The following is a 26,023-nucleotide window of genomic DNA, read 5'->3' on the forward strand; positions in this document are numbered from 1 at the left end:
TATGTAAAACTTTGACCCCCTATTGTGGCCCCATCCGAACCCCGGGGGCCATGATTTTAACAATTTAGAATTTGCATTATATCAGGAAGCTTTCATATAAATCTCAACTTTCCTGGCTCAGTGGTTCTTGAAAAGAAGATTTTTCCTATATATTTGTATGTAAAACTTTGATCCCCTATTGTGGCCCCATCCGACCCCCGGGGGCTATGATTTTAACAATTTAGAATCTGCATTATATCAGGAAGCTTTCATATAAATCTCAGCTTTCCTGGCTCAGTGGTTCTTGAAAAGAAGATTTTTCCTATATATTTGTATGTAAAACTTTGATCCCCTATTGTGGCCCCATCCGACCCCCGGGGGCCATGATTTTAACAATTTAGAATCTGTACTATATCAGGAAGCTTTCATATAAATCCCAGCTTTTCTGGCTCAGTGGTTCTTGAAAAGAAGATTTTTCATATATATTTGTATGTAAAACTTTGATCCCCTATTGTGGCCCCATCCGACCCCCAGGGGCCATGATTTTAACAATATAGAATCTGCATTACATAAGGAAGCTTTCATATACATCTCAGCTTTTCTGGCTTAGTGGTTCTTGAGAAGAAGATTTTTAAAGATTTTCCCTATATATTTGTATGTAAAACTTTGATCCCCTATTGTGGCTCCATCTGACCCCCGGGGGCCATGATTTTAACAATTTAGAATCTGCATTATATAAGGAAGCTTTCATAAAAATCTCAGCTTTTCTGGCTCAGTGGTTCTTGAGAAGAAGATTTTTAAAGATTTTCCCTATATATCTGTATGTAAAACTTTGATCCCCTATTGTGGCCCCATCCGACCCCCGGGGGCCATGATTTTAACAATTTAGAATTTGCATTATATCAGGAAGCTTTCATATAAATCTCAACTTTCCTGGCTCAGTGGTTCTTGAAAAGAAGATTTTTCCTATATATTTGTATGTAAAACTTTGATCCCCTATTGTGGCCCCATCCGACCCCCGGGGGCTATGATTTTAACAATTTAGAATCTGCATTATATCAGGAAGCTTTCATATAAATCTCAGCTTTCCTGGCTCAGTGGTTCTTGAAAAGAAGATTTTTCCTATATATTTGTATGTAAAACTTTGATCCCCTATTGTGGCCCCATCCGACCCCCGGGGGCCATGATTTTAACAATTTAGAATCTGTACTATATCAGGAAGCTTTCATATAAATCCCAGCTTTTCTGGCTCAGTGGTTCTTGAAAAGAAGATTTTTCATATATATTTGTATGTAAAACTTTGATCCCCTATTGTGGCCCCATCCGACCCCCAGGGGCCATGATTTTAACAATATAGAATCTGCATTACATAAGGAAGCTTTCATATACATCTCAGCTTTTCTGGCTTAGTGGTTCTTGAGAAGAAGATTTTTAAAGATTTTCCCTATATATTTGTATGTAAAACTTTGATCCCCTATTGTGGCTCCATCTGACCCCCGGGGGCCATGATTTTAACAATTTAGAATCTGCATTATATAAGGAAGCTTTCATAAAAATCTCAGCTTTTCTGGCTCAGTGGTTCTTGAGAAGAAGATTTTTAAAGATTTTCCCTATATATCTGTATGTAAAACTTTGATCCCCTATTGTGGCCCCATCCGACCCCCGGGGGCCATGATTTTAACAATTTAGAATTTGCATTATATAAGGAAGCTTTCATATAAATCTCAGCTTTTCTGGCACAGTGGTTCTTGAGAAGAAGATTTTTAAAGATTTTTCCTATATATTTGTATGTAAAACTTTGATCCCCTATTGTGGCCCCATCTGACCCCCGGGGGCCATGATTTTAACAATTTAGAATTTGCATTATATAAGGAAGCTTTCATATAAATTTCATCTTTTCTGGCCCAGTGGTTCTTGAGAAGAAGATTTTTTAATGACCCTACCCTATTTTTACCTTTTCTTGATTATCTCCCCTTGAAAGGTGGCCTGGCCCTTTATTTTAACAATTTAGAATTCCCTTTACCTAAGGATGTTTTGTGCCAACTTTGGTTGAAATTGGCCCAGTGGTTGTTGAGAAGAAGTTGAAAATGTGAAAATTTACAGACGGACAGACGGACGGACGCCGAAATACGGGTGATCAGAAAAGCTCACTTGAGCTTTCAGCTCAGGTGAGCTAAAAATATTATGTCTACACCTACAAACTAATCACAGCTTAATAAATACACTAAAAATATTATGTCTACACCTACAAACTAATCACAGCTTAATAAATACACTAAAAATAGTATGTCTACACCTACAAACTGAACACAGCTTAATAGATACACTAAAAATAGTATGTCTACACCTACAAACTAATCACAGCTTATTCCATCTACACTGCATTCTTTTATCAAGTTTTGGGCAAGCGGGAGGGGGCAGGACTTAATATCCTTGCCTGTGGGTCTGCTAAAAGGACCCAGTCCCAACTGAAATTTGACCGTTTTCCCCTAAATTCTTGTTGAAAATTTCCCAAATTATCACCTCACAAGCACAGTAAATATGGTATAGATCTGCATGTCTTAAATTGTTAGGCAAGATCTGCAACATCCCGGGAGGGACAACTTCATATCCAACATAAAACTGGAGCAGGTAAACCTTTCATTACGATATATATAAATGACTGCATTTGGTTTTTATCTAACAATACATTATTTGACCCCATCATTTTCAACGTAACATTCCCCGATTGAAATTGTACTGGACCTTGTACAAAACCGCTGTGGTGGGAACACTGTCACGGGTCCTCAGAAAAATGATGTCCCTTGTCACAGTAAGTGTGGCACGCTAAAGAACCCTCACTGCTCAACAGTTTGGGAACACTTCCCCTATAGCGAGACCCCTCTCAACGTACAACTGAGAAAAACACCCGTGGAGTACGTACATCTCTACGTGTTTCATGTGAAAAGAAGAAAGAGTGCGAAAATGTTTGCAAATATAGTAATCAAAACAAAAACTCTCCCAATGTGTATTGGATTTCAGACTGCTTCCCTCTTATGCAGCAATATTGACATGCAATTTCTTGATTAATGTTGTCAATTTTATAGAAACAATTTGCGTCATGTTGAATACTTGCCGCACTTATTCTCCATTGCACGGGATTTGCCATTACTTTCAATAAAGACGCCAAAACACCTGTTTATGGTAATGTTTACTCTCGTGCTACAGAGGGATACTTGCTTAATCAGTCCTATACACAGGGCTCGTCACGAATTTTTTGTCTCATTAACATTGGACATCGTCTATTCTATAATTACACAGGGGAGGAATCTGGAATCCCCAAAATCGCTACCGCAAAATTTCATTCGTTTCCTTTTTATATTTCAGGGACGGAAGCGAATTTCGGGATTCTGGGTTCCTCCCTGTGTAAATATAGAATAGAGAGGGTCAATTCGTGATGTGCCCGTGCCCCAATCTCTACCCAGAGTTATCGTTCCTTACACTCACTTACACCTCTCTCAACGATTCAAAGGTTTTACAAGATTTTTGTAAAATGGAACGTATGCTCAAATAAAGCATGGTTTTTACTTCAGTTACAAAAATATATGTAAATAAATAAATATTGAGCAGATGTCAAGTCTTTCTGCGACACAAGAAGCATTGAATTAGGTTGAAACGTGGATATTGGATAGTTATATTGCACCAGGCCTATACATAGCAGGGTTCGAAATTAACTCATGTCCGTAAGTCCGAGACTAGTAAAAAACGTGTCGGACTAGTGAACTCTCTATAGCACTAGTCCGTACGGACTAGTGAAAATCCAGAAATCAATCTTGAATTGGTAAAGATTTTTAGTAAGATTTGTCTGAGTCTCTTAGATGTTTGAACTTATGGTTGATTACCTGCATGGTCAAGTGTTTGCATGACTATGACAGCCTGATCTTCCTAACACATGGAGTGTGTTCGAGACCGCCGTTCTTCGAACGTGCACAAATTGTCAAATTCCTGCCGATTCCAAACGCCGAGTACACATCTGATCACGAGAACGTGTTCTAGGTGCAAGAATTGCAAGTAGTGTGGTCTGAGAACATGCACGTTTGTTTCTCGACATTCGTGACTCTTAACACAGTAGTTCATAACATATCATGACTTGGTCAATCGAGTGAATTTTTTTTACTTTATTGATAAAATTTCGAACTCCTGTGACTCTAAGATCTGAACACCAAAACAACAGGAACGTCGATCTCGAACGCACTTATGGACATTTATAAAAGGATTAACTCGGAGGTTAATATTGTATGCTTCTGAAGATCTTGAATGCGAAATAAAATATGGTGGTCTCTTTTTCTTCTGTAGGTGTCAGAAATTGAATTGTTTGTAACTGTGATGTGTTTGATTTGATTAAATACTATTGAATAAAATGAAGATCATTTTATTATATACTGGACGGACTAGTAAAATGTTTTGCTGACTAGTGAACATCAACAGTTACTAGTCCGTACGGACTAGTGCTTGAAAAAGTTAATTTCGAACCCTGCATAGGTACATGAAGAATATATAGTAATGGGGAAAAAATCTACAAATAGTTGCTTGTCCTACATTTTCCCGATATTTTGTAAAATAGTTCTTAGTTTTATTAGCCGTAAAAAAAAAGTGGATTTACATGTGGAATAACATTGCTTATTTTAAGACGTTAACAGAGGTTTAAGTGAGAGCAAGGAACGACAACTCTGGGTAGAGATTGCCTGTGCCCTGGATCTACTAGGCCTATACCTAATCTTATTATCTATAAGACTGTTTGTTTGAATGTTACAGTCTGTTTCGGGGACTTAGATAATAACCTGATTCGTCCTTTCTTTTACATGTCACGTGGAATAATGATGTACAGCAGGATTTCTACTTCCACACGGCAGCGAAGGCTGGCGAGAAAAAATGGACAATAACACCATTCACTCGTTCAATATTTATTCGTAAAGAAAGAAAATTAATAAAGGAAAACAATATAGAGTTTTACGAAGCTTCGTAAACAATTAGATTGAAATCCAAGGTATAAGATGCATTCATGAGGAAACTTAAACCAGTGGTAGATAGTCTCTAAATTTGATTGTGATAGAATACGACATTTTAACGTTTGACTCTTGTGCATCGAAATGAAAGTAAAAGTAAACCGGATTTAGCGTGCTGTTTGCTGAGGAAACTGTGATCTTGTAAGACTAGGATACTAGCGCCACATCTATTATTTACTGTGCATGTAGAGAAATTCTTACTTAATTATAAATTTTCTATCATTATAATTAAAATCATTCTAATAGAAAATATAGCCTATAGATTTTTAGAACCTTATCTTCTGCAAGTAACAAAGTAATATTTATATGTAGGCATTTTATTGCTGCAATGCATGGCTGGTTTACATTGCAATACAAGATATAAAGTCCATGAAATAGTTAATAAATAAATTGTGGTTAATTTAAGGAATCTGGAAATACAGATACTCAATTTTCAAATAAAATAAATAAAACCACAGGGTTTTGACACAATCTAAGCAAACTTAACTCGAGTACCAGTTTGCTTAGACTGTGTCCTAAAATATAATAAAGATACGTGTCTATTTATAGGGTTGAAAAGATTCATTGAAATATCAGCAATTCAGTGTTCAATTCATTGCCTCGATTTTTGATTTGATACGTTTATTACAAACGGGTTCAGAAAAATACCCCAGGCTCGACTTGTACTCTTGCCTTCAAACAAGAGGGACAAACTAGCACTGCATGGATAACTGTTGTTAGCCTTGAGGTGGACGAAAATGATAAAGAACATTATCAGTTTAACCTACAGAGCCAACAGGCATCTTACCGTTTGTCAGTTTGGGAACATTTTGCTTTTTAAAATGATTTTTAATCTTGGTAATTAATATTTTTCATTTTTATTATTGGTTTCTGTAAATTGTATCGTATTGAATCATGGCATAAGTATTGCAATATGTACAGGGTTTGATGCGCAGCACGTCCGACTGACCAAGTCTACTAAATGATAGGTCCGGTCGGGTAAAATGTCGATTTACTAGTCCGACTGGTCGTGTTTAAAAAATAAACAAATTTAAGAAACTTTACTTTAAATCATAAGATATTTTATTCTTAAAAAAAATAACTGTAAAGAGTTAAATTTGCGAGCAATTTTGAACCGCATGATGACATAATCTCTATTTTTAGTTCTAATAAGTCGCGGTCGGAAGTGATGTTCTAGACATCTACACAATGTTAATGTGTGTAAAGTTATGTTTTGGTTAAATAGAATTATTGAGTTCATTTTCATAAAAAAAAACAAAAAAACAGTCCATTTGAATTGAATAAAAGAAAGTGTTTATCAGATTAATGAATTACGTCGTAAACAGCAATTTTTCGGTGTTTACATATGTGCGGGAATGTCCATATTCAAATACGAATTCTAGTCCTCAAGGAAAGCAAAAGATGTCCCAAGAAAGAGAAAAAAGGAAAACGTTGTGAAAAAACAAAGCAGGGCTTATGAAATAGAATTTTTTACAAAATATTGACTCGGAGGTCATTTTATTCTAAATGGATTAAAGAATTTAAAAAAAACTGAAAATATGTTTGAAAGTAAAAGCATCGGATTGAATGACGAGACTAAAGATTTTTTTGAGATAATTAAATGCATTTTAGTTCAAACTTAATGCTTGTCATTTAAATTATGATTGTATTAGTGTATTAAAACGGTTTTTTTTAACCTAAGATTGTGTTCCATGCCCCCTTTGTTTTATATGTTTTCTTTCTCTCTTTCTTTCTCTCTTTCTTTATATTTATGAAAATGTCTTTTGCATATGAATATTGATGCTATTATTGTGTAGTTAAATTACATATATGTATAAAATGTAAAAGTCAAATAAAAAATCGAACAATAATAATAAAAAAAAAAGTATTTAGATATGGAGAATCTATCAGATTTTTTCTGGAAAGTTGGTCAGGGCTAGTGGATGTAAGGTCAGGTTTAGCAAAAATCATCTGAAGTAGCCAGATTGGTCTAGTGCTCAAAAAAGTTAATGTCAAACCCTGATGTATCGTATCGTGAAGGGTGTGTAGTGTTTCAGCCTTATAAGTGTCTATGTGTTTACCTGTATGATCAGGAACTTTCTGATTCATTCTCATGTGTTGGTGATTCGTTTTCTGAGAAAAGAAACAGATCAGCAATTAACACCTGATGAGAATGCGATGTGAAATTAACAGAGGATGAGAATGTGATGTGAAATTAACAGAGGATGAGAATGCGATGTGAAATTAACAGATGATGAGAATCAGGGCTCACACTGGACCAAAATTTTGTGTCGCAACCTGGCGCGCGTGCATCGACTCATACACGTTTACTGTAGATCTATATTTCATGTATATTATTCAAGAGGCATATACAACATATCATATCTCTGATTATTCTTACACAATGTATACAACATAGCTTTGTTTAGCTTTTATCACAAATCACTATAATTATTAGGATATTGTGAAAATCGATTGTATTTCAGCAGATTGCTTTTTAGTCAGTCTGATGACATTGCAGCACAATCATGGTTTTATTTCTAAATATTGTTTTTGGCTAAGTTGACTCAATTCTATTTCATACCAGAAAAAAGTAGGAGTATTTCATAGCATATAAACTGGCTATATTAAATAAAGACAAGAAATGAGTTTCTTAATGTTTATTAATCATTTTAGTAGTGTAAATGACATATATTACTCATTAAATTTGCAGTCTAGAAAAAGTCACTGATGACAAAGTTACTGAAAATTAATTACTGTAATACATAACACATGATCATAGTTTCACATCACATTTTCACTGAAGAATCCTGTTTTCATCTTGAAATCCAGAGTGACAAAGTGGTCCTTCGGTGAATCTCATCATGTAGAGGAGAAGGGACTTCATGAAGTCTGAAACAAATTTTAAATGGCTTAAGATGATGTGAAGTCAAAAGAAATTTCAGAAGAACCTACTGTTTTTGCGTTTCCTCATGGCCATTTTCTAAATAGATCAACTAAAGACCTAAAGAATAATGCAATTTCCCAACATTCCTCTATTTATACACTATACTAACGTCAAATGGATTAGAAAATATAGCTGAACATTCTAGACTAGTTTACCTTTCTAGATGAAATCGCTTTTGTACTGTGATGAACCGACAAATTAAATTTTATATATTTTTATTAACACGGAAGTATCTTCCATTGACTAGCTTGTGTGCACAATCACACGCTTTTTATTCCATCTAGTACAAAACAGGTAGCACCCCAGTAATGACTCGGGGTATCTCTATATTTACGATATGTACTGTAGGCAACTTAACTGACACGCGCAAAGTTCATTTCATTCACACCTACCTGCACATAGAGGATCAACCCTTTGTTTTGTGTAAACTGCTAAATAAACAAGACGCCCCTAAGTCTTATTGTTCCCATGCGACAGGGTATCCACATTCTGCACAGGTAAAACAGCCCTGAGGCTGCAGTTTGGATGCCAACAGCTGAAATTCAAAATGGCGCGCGAATACTAAATTACGAAATGTCTGTGTCGCATTTCCGGAATTTCTGTCGCATTTTTTTCTGAAAAATCGCAAAATGCGACAAATGCGATGGGCAACGCGAGCCCTGAGAATGCGATGTGAAAGTAACAGAACATGAGAATGTGATGTGAAATTAACAGAACATGAGAATGCGATGTGAAATTAACAGAGGATGAGAATGTGATGTGAAATTAACAGATGATGAGAATGTGATGTGAAATTAACAGAACATGAGAATGTGACCTGTGAAATTAACAGATGATGAGAATGGGGTGTGAAATTAACAGACGAGGAGAATGTGATGTGAAATTAACAGAGGATGAGAGTGCGATGTGAAATTAACAGAGGATGAGAATGTGATGTGAAATTAACAGATGATGAGAATGGGGTGTGAAATTAACAGCTGATGAGAATGTGATGTGAAATTAACAGATCATGAGAATGTGATGTGAAATTAACAGAGGATGAGAATGTGATGTGAAATTAACAGAGGATGAGAATGCGGTGTGAAATTAACAGATGATGAGAATGCGATGTGAAATTAACAGAGGATGAGAATGCAGTGTGAAATTAACAGATCACGAGAATGTGATGTGAAATTAACAGATGATGAGAATGTGATGTGAAATTAACAGGTGATGAGAATGTGATGTGAAATTAACAGAACATGAGAATGCGGTGTGAAATTAACAGATGATGAGAATGTAATGTGAAATTAACAGAGGATGAGAATGCGATGTGAAATTAACAGAGGATGAGAATGCGGTGTGAAATTAACAGATTATGAGAATGTGACCTGTGAAATTAACAGAACATGAGAATGCGGTGTGAAATTAACAGAACATGAGAATGCGATGTGAAATTAACAGAACATGAGAATGCGGTGTGAAATTGATTTGGTTTCCACATATGATGGTCGTCACTAGAAGAATTTTACATGTCAAAATGAATTTACTGAAGCCACATTTTTAAAAAAAAACAACATTTCTTCAAGTTTATACTTTTAGATTCAGAATCATGTGAATGCGTACCACATAATATGATCTAGTGTTAAATCTAGGAACTAGAGAGGGCACACATATCATATGTTCAAAAGGGCACTTTTCGTTGCAGCAAGACAATTTCAGGGCACTTTCATTGTATCATACTATGATAGTAATAGAATGATCATTTAGCCTCTTTTAAAAGTTAATACCTGCTGCCTTGATTTTAAACTTTTCAATCAACCTTGTGAAATAAAGAACAATTGTTTATGGTAACAAATATATTTTTTAAATTTTATAGAGAGAAAAGGGCATTGTGCAATTAAAAAGGGCATGGCGCGGCACCATGCTAGTTTGCCTTAGATTTAACACTACATTCATGAGAATCTATTTTGTAATTTAAACCTCAAGGTGTTGGTCTCCAGTTTTTGACTGTTTGAAAATATAAAATATAAATCAACGTAATGTAGTTTACTCCAAATTTGTAGTCATATCCCCCTTTCTACTAGCAAAGTTCGAATCCGAAATCATTTGATATGGAGAAATAAATGTATCAGCCGAGTGGCCTCTTCCTGTTATTGACTTTTTATTGATTGAAACTTTTGTCAAATCAATTTCTAAAAGTTTAAAAATCTATTTTCATTGAGTAAAAAAAAAATCAAATCCTGATGAAAATAGAAGACAGAACGTTTGAGAATTTACCTACAGTGACAGTAGAGTGTGACAGTAGAGTGTGACAGTAGAATGTGACAGTAGAATGTGACAGTACATTGTGACAGTAGATTGTGACAGTAGATTGTGACAGTAGAGTGTGACAGTAGAATGTGACAGTAGATTGTGACAGTAGATTGTGACAGTAGATTGTGACAGTAGAGTGTGACAGTAGAGTGTGACAGTAGAGTGTGGCAGTAGATTGTGACAGTAGAGTGTGACAGTAGATTGTGACAGTAGAGTGTGACAGTAGAGTGTGACAGTAGATTGTGACAGTAGATGACTGTAGATTGTGACAGTAGAGTGTGACAGTAGATTGTGACAGTAGAGTGTGACAGTAGATTGTGACAGTAGAGTGTGACAGTAGAGTGTGACAGTAGATGACTGTAGATTGTGACAGTAGATTGTGACAGTAGAGTGTGACAGTAGAGTGTGACAGTAGATTGTGACAGTACATTGTGACAGTAGATTGTGACAGTAGAGTGTGACAGTAGATTGTGACAGTACATTGTGACAGTAGATTGTGACAGTAGAGTGTGACAGTAGATGACTGTAGATTGTGACAGTACATTGTGACAGTACAGTGTGACAGTAGAATGTGACAGTACATTGTGACAGTAGAGTGTGACAGTAGATGACTGTAGATTGTGACAGTAGATTGTGACAGTAGAGTGTGACAGTAGATTGTGACAGTAGAGTGTGACAGTACATTGTGACAGTAGAGTGTGACAGTAGAGTGTGACAGTAGATGACTGTAGATTGTGACAGTAGATTGTGACAGTAGATTGTGACAGTAGAGTGTGACAGTACATTGTGACAGTAGATTGTGACAGTAGAGTGTGACAGTAGATGACTGTAGATTGTGACAGTAGATTGTGACAGTAGAGTGTGACAGTAGAGTGTGACAGTAGAATGTGACAGTACATTGTGACAGTAGAGTGTGACAGTAGATTGTGACAGTAGATTGTGACAGTAGATTGTGACAGTAGATTGTGACAGTAGAGTGTGGCAGTACATTGTGACAGTACATTGTGGCAGTAGAGTGTGACAGTAGATTGTGACAGTAGATTGTGACAGTACATTGTGACAGTAGAGTGTGGCAGTACATTGTGACAGTACATTGTGGCAGTAGAGTGTGACAGTAGATTGTGACAGTAGAGTGTGACAGTAGATTGTGACAGTAGAGTGTGACAGTACATTGTGACAGTAGAGTGTGACAGTAGATTGTGACAGTAGAGTGTGACAGTACATTGTGGCAGTAGATTGTGACAGTAGATTGTGACAGTAGATTGTGACAGTAGATTGTGACAGTAGAGTGTGACAGTAGAGTGTGACAGTAGAGTGTGACAGTAGATTGAGACAGTAGAGTGTGACAGTAGAGTGTGACAGTAGAGTGTGACAGTAGAATGTGACAGTAGAGTGTGACAGTAGAGTGTGGCAGTAGAGTGTGACAGTAGAGTGTGACAGTAGAGTGTGACAGTAGATTGTGACAGTAGAGTGTGACAGTAGATTGTGACAGTAGATTGTGACAGTAGATTGTGACAGTAGATTGTGACAGTAGAGTGTGACAGTAGAGTGTGACAGTAGATTGTGACAGTAGAGTGTGACAGTAGATTGAGACAGTACATTGTGGCAGTAGATTGTGACAGTAGATTGTGACAGTAGATTGTGACAGTAGATTGTGACAGTAGAGTGTGACAGTAGAGTGTGGCAGTAGAGTGTGACAGTAGATTGTGACAGTAGATTGTGACAGTAGATTGTGGCAGTAGAGTGTGACAGTAGAGTGTGACAGTAGAGTGTGACAGTAGACAGTAGATTGTGACAGTACATTGTGGCAGTAGAGTGTGACAGTAGAGTGTGACAGTAGAATGTGACAGTACATTGTGGCAGTAGAGTGTGACAGTAGAGTGTGACAGTAGATTGTGACAGTAGAATGTGACAGTAGAGTTAGACAGTAGAGTGTGACAGTAGAATGTGACAGTAGAGTTAGACAGTAGAGTGTGACAGTAGATTGTGACAGTAGAATGTGACAGTAGAGTGTGACAGTAGAATGTGACAGTACATTGTGACAGTACATTGTGACAGTAGAGTGTGACAGTAGAGTGTGACAGTAGAGTGTGACAGTAGAATGTGACAGTAGAGTGTGACAGTAGAGTGTGACAGTAGACAGTAGAGTGTGACAGTAGAGTGTGACAGTACATTGTGACAGTAGAGTGTGACAGTAGATTGAGACAGTAGATTGTGACAGTAGAGTGTGACAGTACATTGTGACAGTAGAATGTGACAGTAGAGTGTGACAGTAGAGTGTGACAGTAGAATGTGACAGTAGAGTGTGACAGTAGAGTGTGACAGTAGAGTGTGACAGTAGAGTGTGACAGTAGATTGTGACAGTAGATTGTGACAGTAGAGTGTGACAGTACATTGTGGCAGTAGAATGTGACAGTACATTGTGGCAGTAGAGTGTGACAGTAGATTGTGACAGTAGATTGTGACAGTAGATTGTGACAGTAGAGTGTGACAGTAGATTGTGACAGTAGAGTGTGACAGTAGAGTGTGACAGTAGACAGTAGATTGTGACAGTACATTGTGACAGTAGAGTGTGACAGTAGAGTGTGACAGTAGAGTGTGACAGTAGAGTGTGACAGTAGATTGTGACAGTAGAGTGTGACAGTAGATGACTGTAGATTGTGACAGTAGATTGTGACAGTAGAGTGTGACAGTAGATTGTGACAGTAGAGTGTGACAGTAGAGTGTGACAGTAGACAGTAGATTGTGACAGTACATTGTGACAGTAGAGTGTGACAGTAGAGTGTGACAGTAGAGTGTGACAGTAGAGTGTGACAGTAGAGTGTGACAGTAGATTGTGACAGTAGAGTGTGACAGTAGATGACTGTAGATTGTGGCAGTAGATTGTGGCAGTAGATTGTGACAGTAGATGACTGTAGATTGTGGCAGTAGATTGAGACAGTAGATTGAGACAGTAGATTGTGACAGTAGATGACTGTAGATTGTGACAGTAGATTGTGGCAGTAGATTGAGACAGTAGATTGTGACAGTAGATTGTGACAGTAGATTGTGACAGTAGAATGTGACAGTAGAGTTAGACAGTAGATTGTGACAGTAGAGTGTGACAGTAGAGTGTGACAGTAGAGTGTGACAGTAGAATGTGACAGTAGATTGTGGCAGTAGAGTGTGACAGTAGAGTGTGTCAGTAGAATGTGACAGTAGATTGTGACAGTAGAGTGTGACAGTAGACAGTAGAGTGTGACAGTACATTGTGACAGTAGATTGTGACAGTAGATTGTGACAGTAGAGTGTGACAGTAGAGTGTGTCAGTAGAATGTGACAGTAGAGTTAGACAGTAGATTGTGACAGTAGAGTGTGACAGTAGAGTGTGACAGTAGAGTGTGACAGTAGAATGTGACAGTAGATTGTGGCAGTAGAGTGTGACAGTACATTGTGACAGTAGAGTGTGACAGTAGAGTGTGACAGTAGACAGTAGAGTGTGACAGTAGAGTGTGACAGTAGAGTGTGACAGTAGAATGTGACAGTAGAGTGTGACAGTAGAGTGTGACAGTAGAATGTGACAGTAGATTGTGGCAGTAGAGTGTGACTGTAGAATGTGACAGTACATTGTGGCAGTAGAGTGTGACAGTAGAGTGTGACAGTAGATTGTGACAGATTGTGACAGTAGATTGTGACAGTAGAGTGTGACAGTAGAGTGTGACAGTAGAATGTGACAGTACATTGTGGCAGTAGAGTGTGACAGTAGAGTGTGACAGTAGAGTGTGACAGTAGAATGTGACAGTAGAGTGTGACAGTAGAGTGTGACAGTAGACAGTAGAGTGTGACAGTAGAGTGTGACAGTAGAATGTGACAGTAGAGTGTGACAGTAGAGTGTGACAGTAGACAGTAGAGTGTGACAGTAGACAGTAGAGTGTGACAGTAGAGTGTGACAGTAGAGTGTGACAGTAGAGTGTGGCAGTAGAGTGTGACAGTAGAGTGTGACAGTAGATTGTGACAGTAGATTGTGACAGTAGATTGTGACAGTAGATTGTGACAGTAGAGTGTGACAGTAGAGTGTGACAGTAGATTGTGACAGTAGAGTGTGACAGTAGACAGTAGAGTGTGACAGTAGAGTGTGACAGTAGAGTGTGACAGTAGATTGTGACAGTAGAGTGTGACAGTAGAGTGTGACAGTAGACAGTAGAATGTGACAGTAGAATGTGACAGTAGAGTGTGACAGTAGAGTGTGACAGTAGAGTGTGACAGTAGAGTGTGACAGTACATTGTGACAGTACATTGTGACAGTAGAGTGTGACAGTAGAGTGTGACAGTAGATTGTGACAGTAGAGTGTGACAGTAGATGACTGTAGATTGTGGCAGTAGATTGTGGCAGTAGATTGTGACAGTAGATGACTGTAGATTGTGGCAGTAGATTGAGACAGTAGATTGAGACAGTAGATTGTGACAGTAGATGACTGTAGATTGTGACAGTAGATTGTGGCAGTAGATTGAGACAGTAGATTGTGACAGTAGATGACTGTAGATTGTGACAGTAGATTGTGGCAGTAGATTGAGACAGTAGATTGTGACAGTAGATGACTGTAGATTGTGGCAGTAGATTGAGACAGTAGATTGTGGCAGTAGATTGTGACAGTAGATTGTGACAGTAGATGACTGTAGATTGTGGCAGTAGATTGAGACAGTAGATTGTGACAGTAGATGACTGTAGATTGTGGCAGTAGATTGAGACAGTAGATTGTGGCAGTAGATTGTGACAGTAGATTGTGACAGTAGATGACTGTAGAGTGTGGCAGTAGATTGTGACAGTAGAGTGTGGCAGTAGATTGTGACAGTAGAGTGTGACAGTAGATTGTGACAGTAGATTGTGGCAGTAGATTGTGACAGTAGACAGTAGATTGTGACTGTAGATTGTGGCAGTAGATTGTAACAGTAGATTGTGATAATAGATTGGTCTAAGATTTTTTTTCCCCCTTATGATAGACATGTTTTACGTTCAAATTGCAACGATCACAAAGCAACCAATTATTATTAGTAGAAAATTTAATTGCCAACAAAAACACATGTTTCTGTATATTTCAAGGTGACAGTTTTTTAAGCATGGCGAGCGAGTCAGTAGTCGGGGCGACGGGGTCAGTAGATGGGGCGACGGAGGAACTGCAGTATGACGAGATGTTTAAGACGAGGTACACAGACGAAGATGAGGAGTATATGGCGACGGTCAACGCCCCCGCCCAACCCCCACCATGTGTCAAAAACTGGTTCCCAAAATCCAGGGGAAACTTCAGAAATAGGTAGGCTATGTGTACATGCACACCGACCACCCTGTGTCAAAAAGTGGTTCCCAAAATCCAGAGAAAACTTCAGAAATAGTAAGCTATGTGTACACGCACACCCACCACCAAAGTGGTTCCCAAAATCCAGAGAAAACTTCAGAAATAGTAAGCTATGTGTACATGCCCAGCCACCACCCTGTGTCAAAACCTGGTTCCCAAAATGCAGAGGAAACTTCAGAACTAGGTAAACTATGTACTACGACCCATGGTCTATACCAAATTTTCAACCAATTTTGAACACTTGAGTTACCTGTGCTGTTTTTGACTTGCTATTTATAATTCAGCGTTTTGTACGGAGCAAATTAGGACACACCCCATTCGTCCAATCCACAAGGCACGACATGGTAATGATATACTTAATGTCGGGTAGGACGAGTTAATTATGGTAATCAGTGCAAAAGACAACTCCTACTGCAGTAACTGAACTCTGTAAGAATCTATTGTTTTTGTGCATCAGCAATAAATAAATAATATATAAATGAAGAATTAAAAATATTTTTTAAAATTATTAAATGATGAATGAAAAATACCTAATAAAAATATTCATTAAAAAAATATATAAAAAAGAAAACAATGTGGACCATCTCAAGAAACCAAGAATAAGCCGTCTAGGAAGTCATAATAGTATTCCCATACTGATCATAATAGTATTCCCGTACTGATCATAATAATATTCCCGTACTGATCATAATAATATTCCCGTACTGATCATAATAGTATTCCCGTACTGATCATAATAATATTCCCGTACTGATCACCAAAGAAATAAAAAGGAAACAAAAAAACTATAATTTGGAATCACAGAAAACTGATAAATGGGTTTTGCTACGAATTGGTTATGTCAGGTACATGATCAGTGAAAGTTAAAACACAGGGCTAGAAAGAGTCGAAATTAACATATGCCCGTCAGTCTGTGACTGGTTAAAAGTCTGGCAGACAGACTGACATTTGATTAAATCAGTCCAATGGGACTGGTCAATTTTCTAAAACGTCATTTTGGAAAGTGTACTTTGGTATCTTAAACACGTATTTGGCGTTCCTCTATAGATATCAGATGGACCCGATTAGTAAATATAAATCTCACATAAGTTACAATATTGTCTGAGGTATATCAAGTTAATTATTCCGTAATTTTATTTTAATGACATGAACAAAATATGTTTATTCATTTCTGAACTGGTGGACTGGTAAATTTTTCTGTGGACTGGTTAAAATTATACCTTATCAGTCCAGTTGGACTGGTGACATAAAAAGTTATTTTCAAGCCCTGAAACAGATGATTCTGGTGTGCAAGGTGCAATTAATGTAAAGTGTCTGGAAACAGTTGAGTAAACCCATGTGTGGTTTAGTACATTAATTAGCATGTGAGAGCAGTAAACAGATTTAATCTATATAATGATTAATTAGCATGTGAGAGCAGTAAACAGATTTAATCTAGCAGTGAAATAACAATATGGCTGCAGTGTTAGGTACAACGAGTTCGAGACTCGGTTAACGTCCCTGATACATGTTACACGGTGCTAGTCAAAAGTTTCTCGCCGTGAACCTCTAGCATGCTGGAGCACAGTGTTAGGGTCATGATCAAAGTTGACTGACATGTAGTTTTCCTAATTCCTCAAAAAGGATGTCCCACGAGTATTCAGTTTAGAATGGTCCTCGGTGCCCCTTGCTTGTCGTAAGAGGCGACTTAATGGGGCTGTCCTTCAAATGAGACCGCAGAAACCGAGGTCCCGTGTTACAGTAGGTGTGACACGATAAAGATTCCTCCCTGCACAAAGGCCGTTGGCGCTGAGCATATGCCTAAATTTTGCAGCCCTTCACCGGTAGTGGTGATGTCTCCATAAGAGTGAAATATTCTCGAGAGGGAAGTTAAACAATATTCAATCAATCAAAAAGGATGCTTTTCCTACACTCCTGAATTAAGTGGCTTACTACACCTTGAAAGAATTTCTCAAATCAGCAGGAAATGATTTGATTACGAAATATATGGTGATACATATATGTACTAAGTACATATGTCATAAAGGCAAACAAATATGCAATTTTGAAGAGAAAAACATTTCTATAAATCTGAACTAAAGCCTCCAGTGGATTTGACCTCGGGATCTGTGGTTCACCAGCCGGATGCTTTATTCATTGAGCCACAATGATAGACAAACAAATCGATCGATACAAAATATTTCGTAAAACATTTAAATCGCCTTTTTGTGACATAGTGTCATAAAAATTGATTAAGTTTTAGTGTAATGAACTACCTTAATTCCTGCACAGAATCACGTGAACAATTTATTTTGTATTTCTTCTCTGTTGATCTACATGATGTTGGGGGCGGGCTCGTCTTGTGGGAATTCATGAATTTAAAGTCACAGAATTTATCGGTGACAGGGGACTTGAAGGGCAGTATAGAGATTCATGTTCTGATAGTTTGGATGTTCTGATCCTATAGGGGTGGATACCAAGATCGTGGAGACAGACGAGGGGGCTATAACCGTGACAACTACAACAACAGAAGAGGTCATCACCATGGTTACAGGGAAGATCGTCGTGGTTACAGGGAAGATCATCGTGGTTACAGGGAAGATAACCGTGGTTACAGAGAACATGGCAGTGGTGGTTATAACCAAGGTCATTACCATGACAACAGGAGTTATGGGGGATATAGAGACAGGGATCAAAGATGATTTAAATTTTTTTTTTTTTACATTTGGTTCCACCTGTTCCAGCCGATATCATATATATATAGGTGCGGAGGCGGAGGTGACCTGTAATGTTGTACCTATGGTTCTGTTATATGAGGAGAACCATTTAATCGTGGTTATGTGGAGATTTACAGCCTTCACGTCTAAAATACAGTTCTATAACATATTTTCCTGTAAACACAGCACAGTTTCAATTCTGTAAGATCATATACATTGTTATCTTTTTCTTGATTAGTATGATTAAATAAATACTGATGTTGATATTAGTTTAAGAAATAAATTTCATTTTTGAAAATACACAAGGGAATGGACTGTCAGACTTTGCACCAGCATGTAATTCATAGAGCGTGTTAGCACTTCATGAAAAGTATGGTAGCGAGAAGCTTTGATGTTCATACCTATGCAAAATCAGATTTATTTTTAAATGTACATTTTCCTTTCATTTCTGTTGGAATTTCCCGTCGTTGAAATCGTTGTACTAGATTCATTTACACACAGTTAATATGAGGATATGTGTATCATTTAAAAGACATTGAGAACAAAAACAATGAATTTGTAAATATCAAACAATGACTGAAAGATTTTGCAACGTGTACACAAATTATAAGTTTCGTATACGCTATGTAAATTGTAACAGTTTTCGTATACCTTATGTAAATTGTAAGTTTCGTATACGCAATGTATATTGTAACAGTTTCGTATAGTTATGTAAATTGTAACAGTTTCGTATACGCTATGTAAATTGTAACAGTTTCGTATACGCTATGTAAATTGTAACAGTTTCGTATATGCTATGTAAATTGTAACAGTTTCGTATACACTATGTAAATTGTAACAGTTTCGTATACACTATGTAAAATTGTAACAGTTTCGTATACACTATGTAAATTGTAACAGTTTCGTATACCCTATGTAAATTGTAAGTTTTGTATACGCTATGTATATTGTAACAGTTTCGTATACGCTATGTAAATTGTAACAGTTTCGTATACGCTATGTAAATTGTAACAGTTTCGTATATGCTATGTAAATTGTAACAGTTTCGTATACGCTATGTACTAAATTGTAACAGTTTCGTATACGCTATGTAAATTGTAACAGTTTCGTATATGCTATGTAAATTGTAACAGTTTCGTATACGCTATGTACTAAATTGTAACAGTTTCGTATACGCTATGTAAATTGTAACAGTTTCGTATACGCTATGTAAATTGTAACAGTTTCGTATACGCTATGTAAATTGTAACAGTTTCGTATACGCTATGTAAATTGTAACTGTTTCGTATGTAAACGCTATGTAGATGCGAAATAAATAGTGGGAAGAAATCATAGATTTATTTTTCATTTGATTAAATGAAGGAAAACAAAATTAAATGAAAAGATCACACGTACAGCTCAGTCAACTACTGCAAGCTGAGTCGGGAGATTTACTTACCTGTTTGTGAATATAGCTCAGTCAGCTACTGGAAGCTGAGCCGGGAGATTTACTTACCTGTCTGTAAGAAGGAAACAATGCATGTAATAGGTGTAGACAAGTGTGACCAATTTTGTCGGCTGTTACATTCCCAATCTTGGCAATTTCCGCAAACAATATTTATTATTTATTCATTTCAGCTCAGCTTAGCCAAACGCTCAAGTGAGCTTATCTGATCAGTATTTGTCTGTTGTCGTTGATTCTTAACTCTTCACATTTTCATCTTCTCTACAAGGTACAAATTATCCTTGGGTAAAAGACGATTCAAGTTTGTTCAAAGGAAGGGCCATGTCCCCTTCAAATGGAATTTTCCAAAATCTTCCCAAAAATCACTGGGCCAGAAAAAGTTCAAATGTTCACGAAGGCTTCCCGACATTGAGTAGATCCAAGTTTGTGCAAATCATTCTCCCCGGGGGTACAGTGGGGCTCTCCCCGGGGTATAGTGGGGCTACACTTGGGCTCTCCCCGGGGGTACAGTGGGGCTTCCGCCGGGGATACAGTGGGGCTACACTAGGGCTCGTACAGTGGGGCTACACTAGAGCTCTCCCCGGGGGTACAGTGGGGCTACACTAGAGCTCTCCTCGGGGGTGCAGTGGGGCTACACTAAAGCTCTCCTCGGGGTACAGTGGGGCTACACCAGGGCATCAAAGTTTTACCTGCAGATCTTTCATATTCTGTACATGTACACTGTGTATACATTCTTTACGGACCTTTCATGTGATGTAATGGTGTGAATTTGTGAACCTGACCTGGAAGTTGGACCTAATTTTAATGAAACTCTCACCTATTCAATATCACGGTGGCGAATCACACCACTTCGACATGATGAATTGCACAGAAAAATGGCCGCAAAGAAATTCAACACAAGGGAAAATTCAAATGAGAAAGTAACCCCTTTATCAATAATGAATTGTAAACATAACTTATATCAACATTTGAAGAATTTCCTTGGGAACAAATCTTTACTGAAATAGTGGTTCTGCGTGCGACAGAAACAAAGAATACCGTTTCAGTTTTTTGAAAACAAAATGTTAAGTCCGTGTAATGTACTAGTGAGGGGTTCTTGATATATTGCATGAAAGTAGTTTCATCCTTGATCTTGTGATCTAAAAATCAATAAGGGTCATTTAATCAGTAGGTAGAACCACTTTATTAAGTGTGCTGTCTGTCCATCAAAGGGTTCTTATTATATCATAACTTTCTGCTTCCATATGGAGTGCCCCAAGGGTTAGTTCTGGGACCAAGACTTTATGCAATGTTTACAAAACCGATTGGTGAAATCTGCCGCAGACATCATATCATGTATCATTGCTATGCTGACGATACCCAGGCATACTTAGTTTTTAGACCTACAGATACATGGATCATCGCGGCTACAGGAATGCTTAGCAGATATAAAATCTTGGCTGAACGTCAACCTGCTGAAATTAAACGAAGAAAAAAACTGAATTTATAGTGTTTACTTCGAAACATTCAAACGTTTCACCATCTTTTCAACTATCTTTTGGAAATACCATTATTTCCAACTCAGACTGTGTTCGAAACCTTGGTGTTTTCTTCGACAGTGTACTTTCTTTTAAAAATCGTATTAGTTCCATCTCTCGTTCTTGTTATTATTGCAAAGATTCGTTTTTCATCAATGATGACGCCTACAAGACACTTGTATGTTCTCTTGTGTTATCACGCTTAGACTATGGAAATGCACTATTTAAATGGCTACCCCAAACAGATCTGAGCAGGCTACAGACAATCCAAAACTCAGCAGCTTGACTTGTTACCCAGGTCAGGAAGCATGACCATATATATCACCGGTGCTTGTGTCCTTGCGCTGGCTTCCAGTTGATTCCCGTGTTGATTACAATATTTTACTACACACATACAAGGCACTAAACGGATTGGCACCGGCCTATATCAGCGACCTCATCACTGTGTACGAACAAAAACGATCTCTGCGTTCATGCAATTCACGATTGCTAGAAAAACCCCGCGTTCGTTCAAAGACCTATGGAGATTGAAGGTTTGATGTAACAGCTGCCACACTATGGAACAGTTTACCGATAGACATCCGTTCGTGTGGCACTGTCAAAAGTTTTAAGACAAAGGGGAGATAATCACAAAAATAGGGTGGGTTCATTTAAAAATCTTCTCAAGAACCACTGGGCCAGAAGAGCTGATTTTTACATGAAACTTACTGACAAGTGCAGATTCAAGTTTCTTCAAATCATGGCCCCTGGGGGTAGGATGGGGCCACAAAGGGGGATCAAAGTTTTACATACAAATATATCGGGAACAATTTAAAAATCTTCTCAAGAACCACTAAGCCAGAAAAGCTGAGATTTACATGAAAGCTTCCTGACATAATGCAGATTCAAGTTTGTTCAAATCATGGGCCCCGGGGGTTGGATGGGGCCACAATAGGGGATCAAAGTTTTACATACAAATATATAGGAAAAATCTTCTTCTCAAGAACCACTAAGCCAGAAAAGCTGATATTTACAAGAACACACTCTGACATAGTGCTGATTCAAGTTTGTTCAAATCATAGCCCCCGGGGGTAGGATGGGGCCACAAGTGGGGGGGGGGTCAAAGTTTTACATACAAATATAGGGAAAATCTTTAAAAAATCTTCTCAAGAACCATTGGGCCAAAGAAGTTGACATTTACATGAAAGCTTTCTGACGTAGTGTAGATCCAAGTTCGCAAAAATTGTGGAAGTCTTCTGATATGGACCAAGGTTAATCAGGTGAGCGATGTGGCCCATGGGCCTCTTGTTATTATTATTATTATCATATCGAGCGGACGACACCTTGTCTGTCCATCAAAGGGTTCTTATTATATTGAGCGGATGACACCTTATCTACCAACAAACACACCAACAGTGAAAACCAATATGCCCCCTTTTGAAGGGAGGGGGGGGGGGGGGCTTAAATATGAAACCCCCATCACTTGCCATTCTGTTGCAAATGTTTTGCAATCTGTATTTTGATTGGTTAATGCACCAATGTTTGAGGCAGTAACTTAAAAACAATATGCCACCAGACGCTTGATCTCGTGAGAAAAATAACTACAAAACAGGAGATAGAAAAAACAAAGGTCAGAGTTTAGAGTTCGAAGACAGAACAGAAGAAGAGAGACCTCGGAATGTAGAAACAAGAGGTCCACAGGCCTTATCGGTCACCTGAATACTAGTGAAAAAGTATCACTACTTCCATGGGCTATGAAATCTAGAAAAAAAAATTCCTGTTCTGAATATCTAAGCTAAATTCTAATGTTCAGCAACAGTATCAAACAAGGTGTGTTCTTCAAACTTCACTGCCCTCAGAAGTGCATACACTGATGAAAGGCTTTAAATAATAGGTGTATTAACATTAAAACATCAAAATATATGACTAATTTGGACGACTCATCATAAAGTCATAACCCCGGGTTATGAAATTCACCATTTTTTGTACATCCTTTTCTGCTATTTCTAAGTGTGCACTTAGATTTTATACAGCATCAGCAAACTTACACATGAATACTATATATACTAAGTTTGGCCCCACCCTGGGGTCAAAACCCTTACTCTGGGGAAAATCAAATTTACAATTTTGGTAAAAGACTACCTACTCTATCATTTAGTTTCAATTTATTATCAAAAGCACTAAAGAAAATGTTATTTAAGTGTTTTACACATAAACACTATATAACAAGTTTGGACCCGCCCTGAGGGTCAGAACCCCTACCCCGGGGATCATGAAATTTACAATTTTAGTAGAGGCCTTCCGGTGCTACATCGCCATGCATTTAGTTTTTCTTCCATGTGTGTGGTCATTGAGAAGACGATTTTTGAAAAATTGTTATATTTGGGCAGTTTTTGCCCCGCCCCTAGGGCCCCAGGGGTGCTGGGGTCCTGAAATTTATAATTTATGTCCCCCTTGTCCCAATGATGCGTCATACCAAATTTGAAAAGAATTGGACTGGTAGTTATTAAGAAGTTAAAAATGTTCAATTGTTAACACACGACGGACGACGACAGCCGAAAACCAATGACAACAGGTCACCTGAGTAAACTCAGGTAAAAATATGAAATCTCAGATCCGTGCAATGCTTTGTAGGTGTTTATTACATGTATGCGGCAGCAGTTAGAACTGTGACATTAGTGATTATCTACATAGATGTTTATAATGCGGCAGTATAACTGTGTCATTAGTGATTATCTACATAGATGTTTATAATGCGGCGGCAGTATTACTGTGACATTAGTGATTGTCTACATAGATGTTTATGATGCGGCAGCAGTTAGAACTGTGACATTAGTGATTATCTACATAGATGTTTATAATGCGGCAGCAGTTAGAACTGTGACATTAGTGATTATATATCTACATAGATGTTTATGATGCGGCAGCAGTTAGAACTGTGACATTAGTGATTATCTACATAGATGTTTATGATGTGGCGGCAGTATTACTGTGACATTAGTGATTATCTACATATATGTTTATGATGCGGCGGCAGTATAACTGACATTAGTGATTATCTACATAGATGTTTATAATGCGGCGGCAGTATTACTGTGACATTGGTGATTATCTACATATATGTTTATAATGCGGCGGCAGTATAGCTGTGACATTAGTGATTATCTACATAGATGTTTATAATGCGGCAGTATAACTGTGACATTAATGATTATCTACATAGATGTTTATAATGCGGCAGCAGTTAGAACTGTGACATTAGTGATTATCTACATAGATGTTTATAATGCGGCAGCAGTTAGAACTGTGACATTAGTGATTATTTACATAGATGTTTATAATGCGGCAGTATAACTGTGACATTAGTGATTATCTACATAGATGTTTATAATGATGCGGCAGTATTACTGTGACATTAGTGATTATCTACATAGATGTTTATAATGCGGCGTCAGTATTACTGTGACATTAGTGATTATCTACATAGATGTTTATAATGCGGCGGCAGTATTACTGTGACATTAGTGATTATCTACATAGATGTTTATAATGCGGCGGCAGTATAGCTGTGACATTAATGATTATCTACATAGATGTTTATAATGCGGCGTCAGTATAACTGTGGCATTAGTGATTATCTACATAGATGTTTATAATGCGGCGTCAGTATAACTGTGGCATTAGTGATTATCTACATAGATGTTTATAATGCGGCGGCAGTATAGCTGTGACATTAATGATTATCTACATAGATGTTTATAATGCGGCAGCAGTTAGAACTGTGATATTAGTGATTATCTACATAGATGTTTATAATGCGGTGGCAGTTAGAACTGTGACATTAGTGATTATCTACATAGATGTTTATAATGCGGTGGCAGTATAACTGTGGCATTAGTGATTATCTACATAGATGTTTATAATGCGGCGGCAGTTAGAACTGTGACATTAGTGATTATTTACATAGATGTTTATAATGCGGCGGTATAACTGTGATATTAGTGATTATCTACATATATGTTTATAATGCGGCGGTATAACTGTGACATTAGTGATTATATATCTACATAGATGTTTATAATGCGGCGGCAGTTAGAACTGTGACATTAGTGATTATCTACATAGATGTTTATAATGCGGCGGCAGTATAACTGTGACATTAGTGATTATCTACATAGATGTTTATGATGCGGCGGCAGTATAACTGACATTAGTGATTATCTACATAGATGTTTATAATGCGGCGGCAGTATTACTGTGACATTAGTGATTGTCTACATAGATGTTTATGATGCGGCAGCAGTTAGAACTGTGACATTAGTGATTATCTACATAGATGTTTATAATGCGGCAGCAGTTAGAACTGTGACATTAGTGATTATATATCTACATAGATGTTTATGATGCGGCAGCAGTTAGAACTGTGACATTAGTGATTATCTACATAGATGTTTATAATGCGGCGGCAGTATTACTGTGACATTAGTGATTATCTACATATATGTTTATAATGCGGCGGCAGTATAGCTGTGACATTAGTGATTATCTACATAGATGTTTATAATGCGGCGGTAGTATTACTGTGACATTAGTGATTATCTACATAGATGTTTATAATGCGGCAGCAGTTAGAACTGTGACATTAGTGATTATTTACATAGATGTTTATAATGCGGCAGTATAACTGTGACATTAGTGATTATCTACATAGATGTTTATAATGCGGCGTCAGTATTACTGTGACATTAGTGATTATCTACATAGATGTTTATAATGCGGCGGCAGTATAGCTGTGACATTAATGATTAT

General features: G+C 37.5%; 2 protein-coding genes across 3 annotated transcripts in view; one reads left to right on the top strand and one right to left on the bottom strand.

Moving 5' to 3' along the window:
• LOC125662118 (cyclin-H-like) overlaps positions 1–4,928 on the bottom strand; it is a 31,898-nt gene extending 26,970 nt beyond the window's left edge. The window contains exon 1 of one of the 2 annotated variants that reach the window (XM_048894299.2): positions 4,800–4,928. The gene's annotated coding sequence lies outside the window, so the exon portion shown is untranslated. The remainder of the gene's footprint in view (positions 1–4,799) is intronic. The other variant, XM_048894300.2, reaches the window with a different exon arrangement.
• Positions 4,929–5,029: 101 nt separating this feature from the next.
• LOC125662421 (RNA guanine-N7 methyltransferase activating subunit-like) lies at positions 5,030–19,603 on the top strand. The gene is made up of 3 exons (XM_048894631.2): positions 5,030–5,165; positions 15,326–15,536; positions 18,025–19,603. The coding sequence occupies exons 2-3, from the start codon at positions 15,343–15,345 to the stop codon at positions 18,257–18,259; spliced, it is 429 nt and encodes a 142-aa protein (XP_048750588.2). The 5' UTR covers positions 5,030–5,165; positions 15,326–15,342; the 3' UTR covers positions 18,260–19,603.
• Positions 19,604–26,023: the final 6,420 nt, after the last annotated feature.

This window comes from Ostrea edulis, chromosome 8 (assembly GCF_947568905.1).
Source record: "Ostrea edulis chromosome 8, xbOstEdul1.1, whole genome shotgun sequence".
NCBI lineage: Eukaryota > Metazoa > Mollusca > Bivalvia > Ostreida > Ostreidae > Ostrea > Ostrea edulis.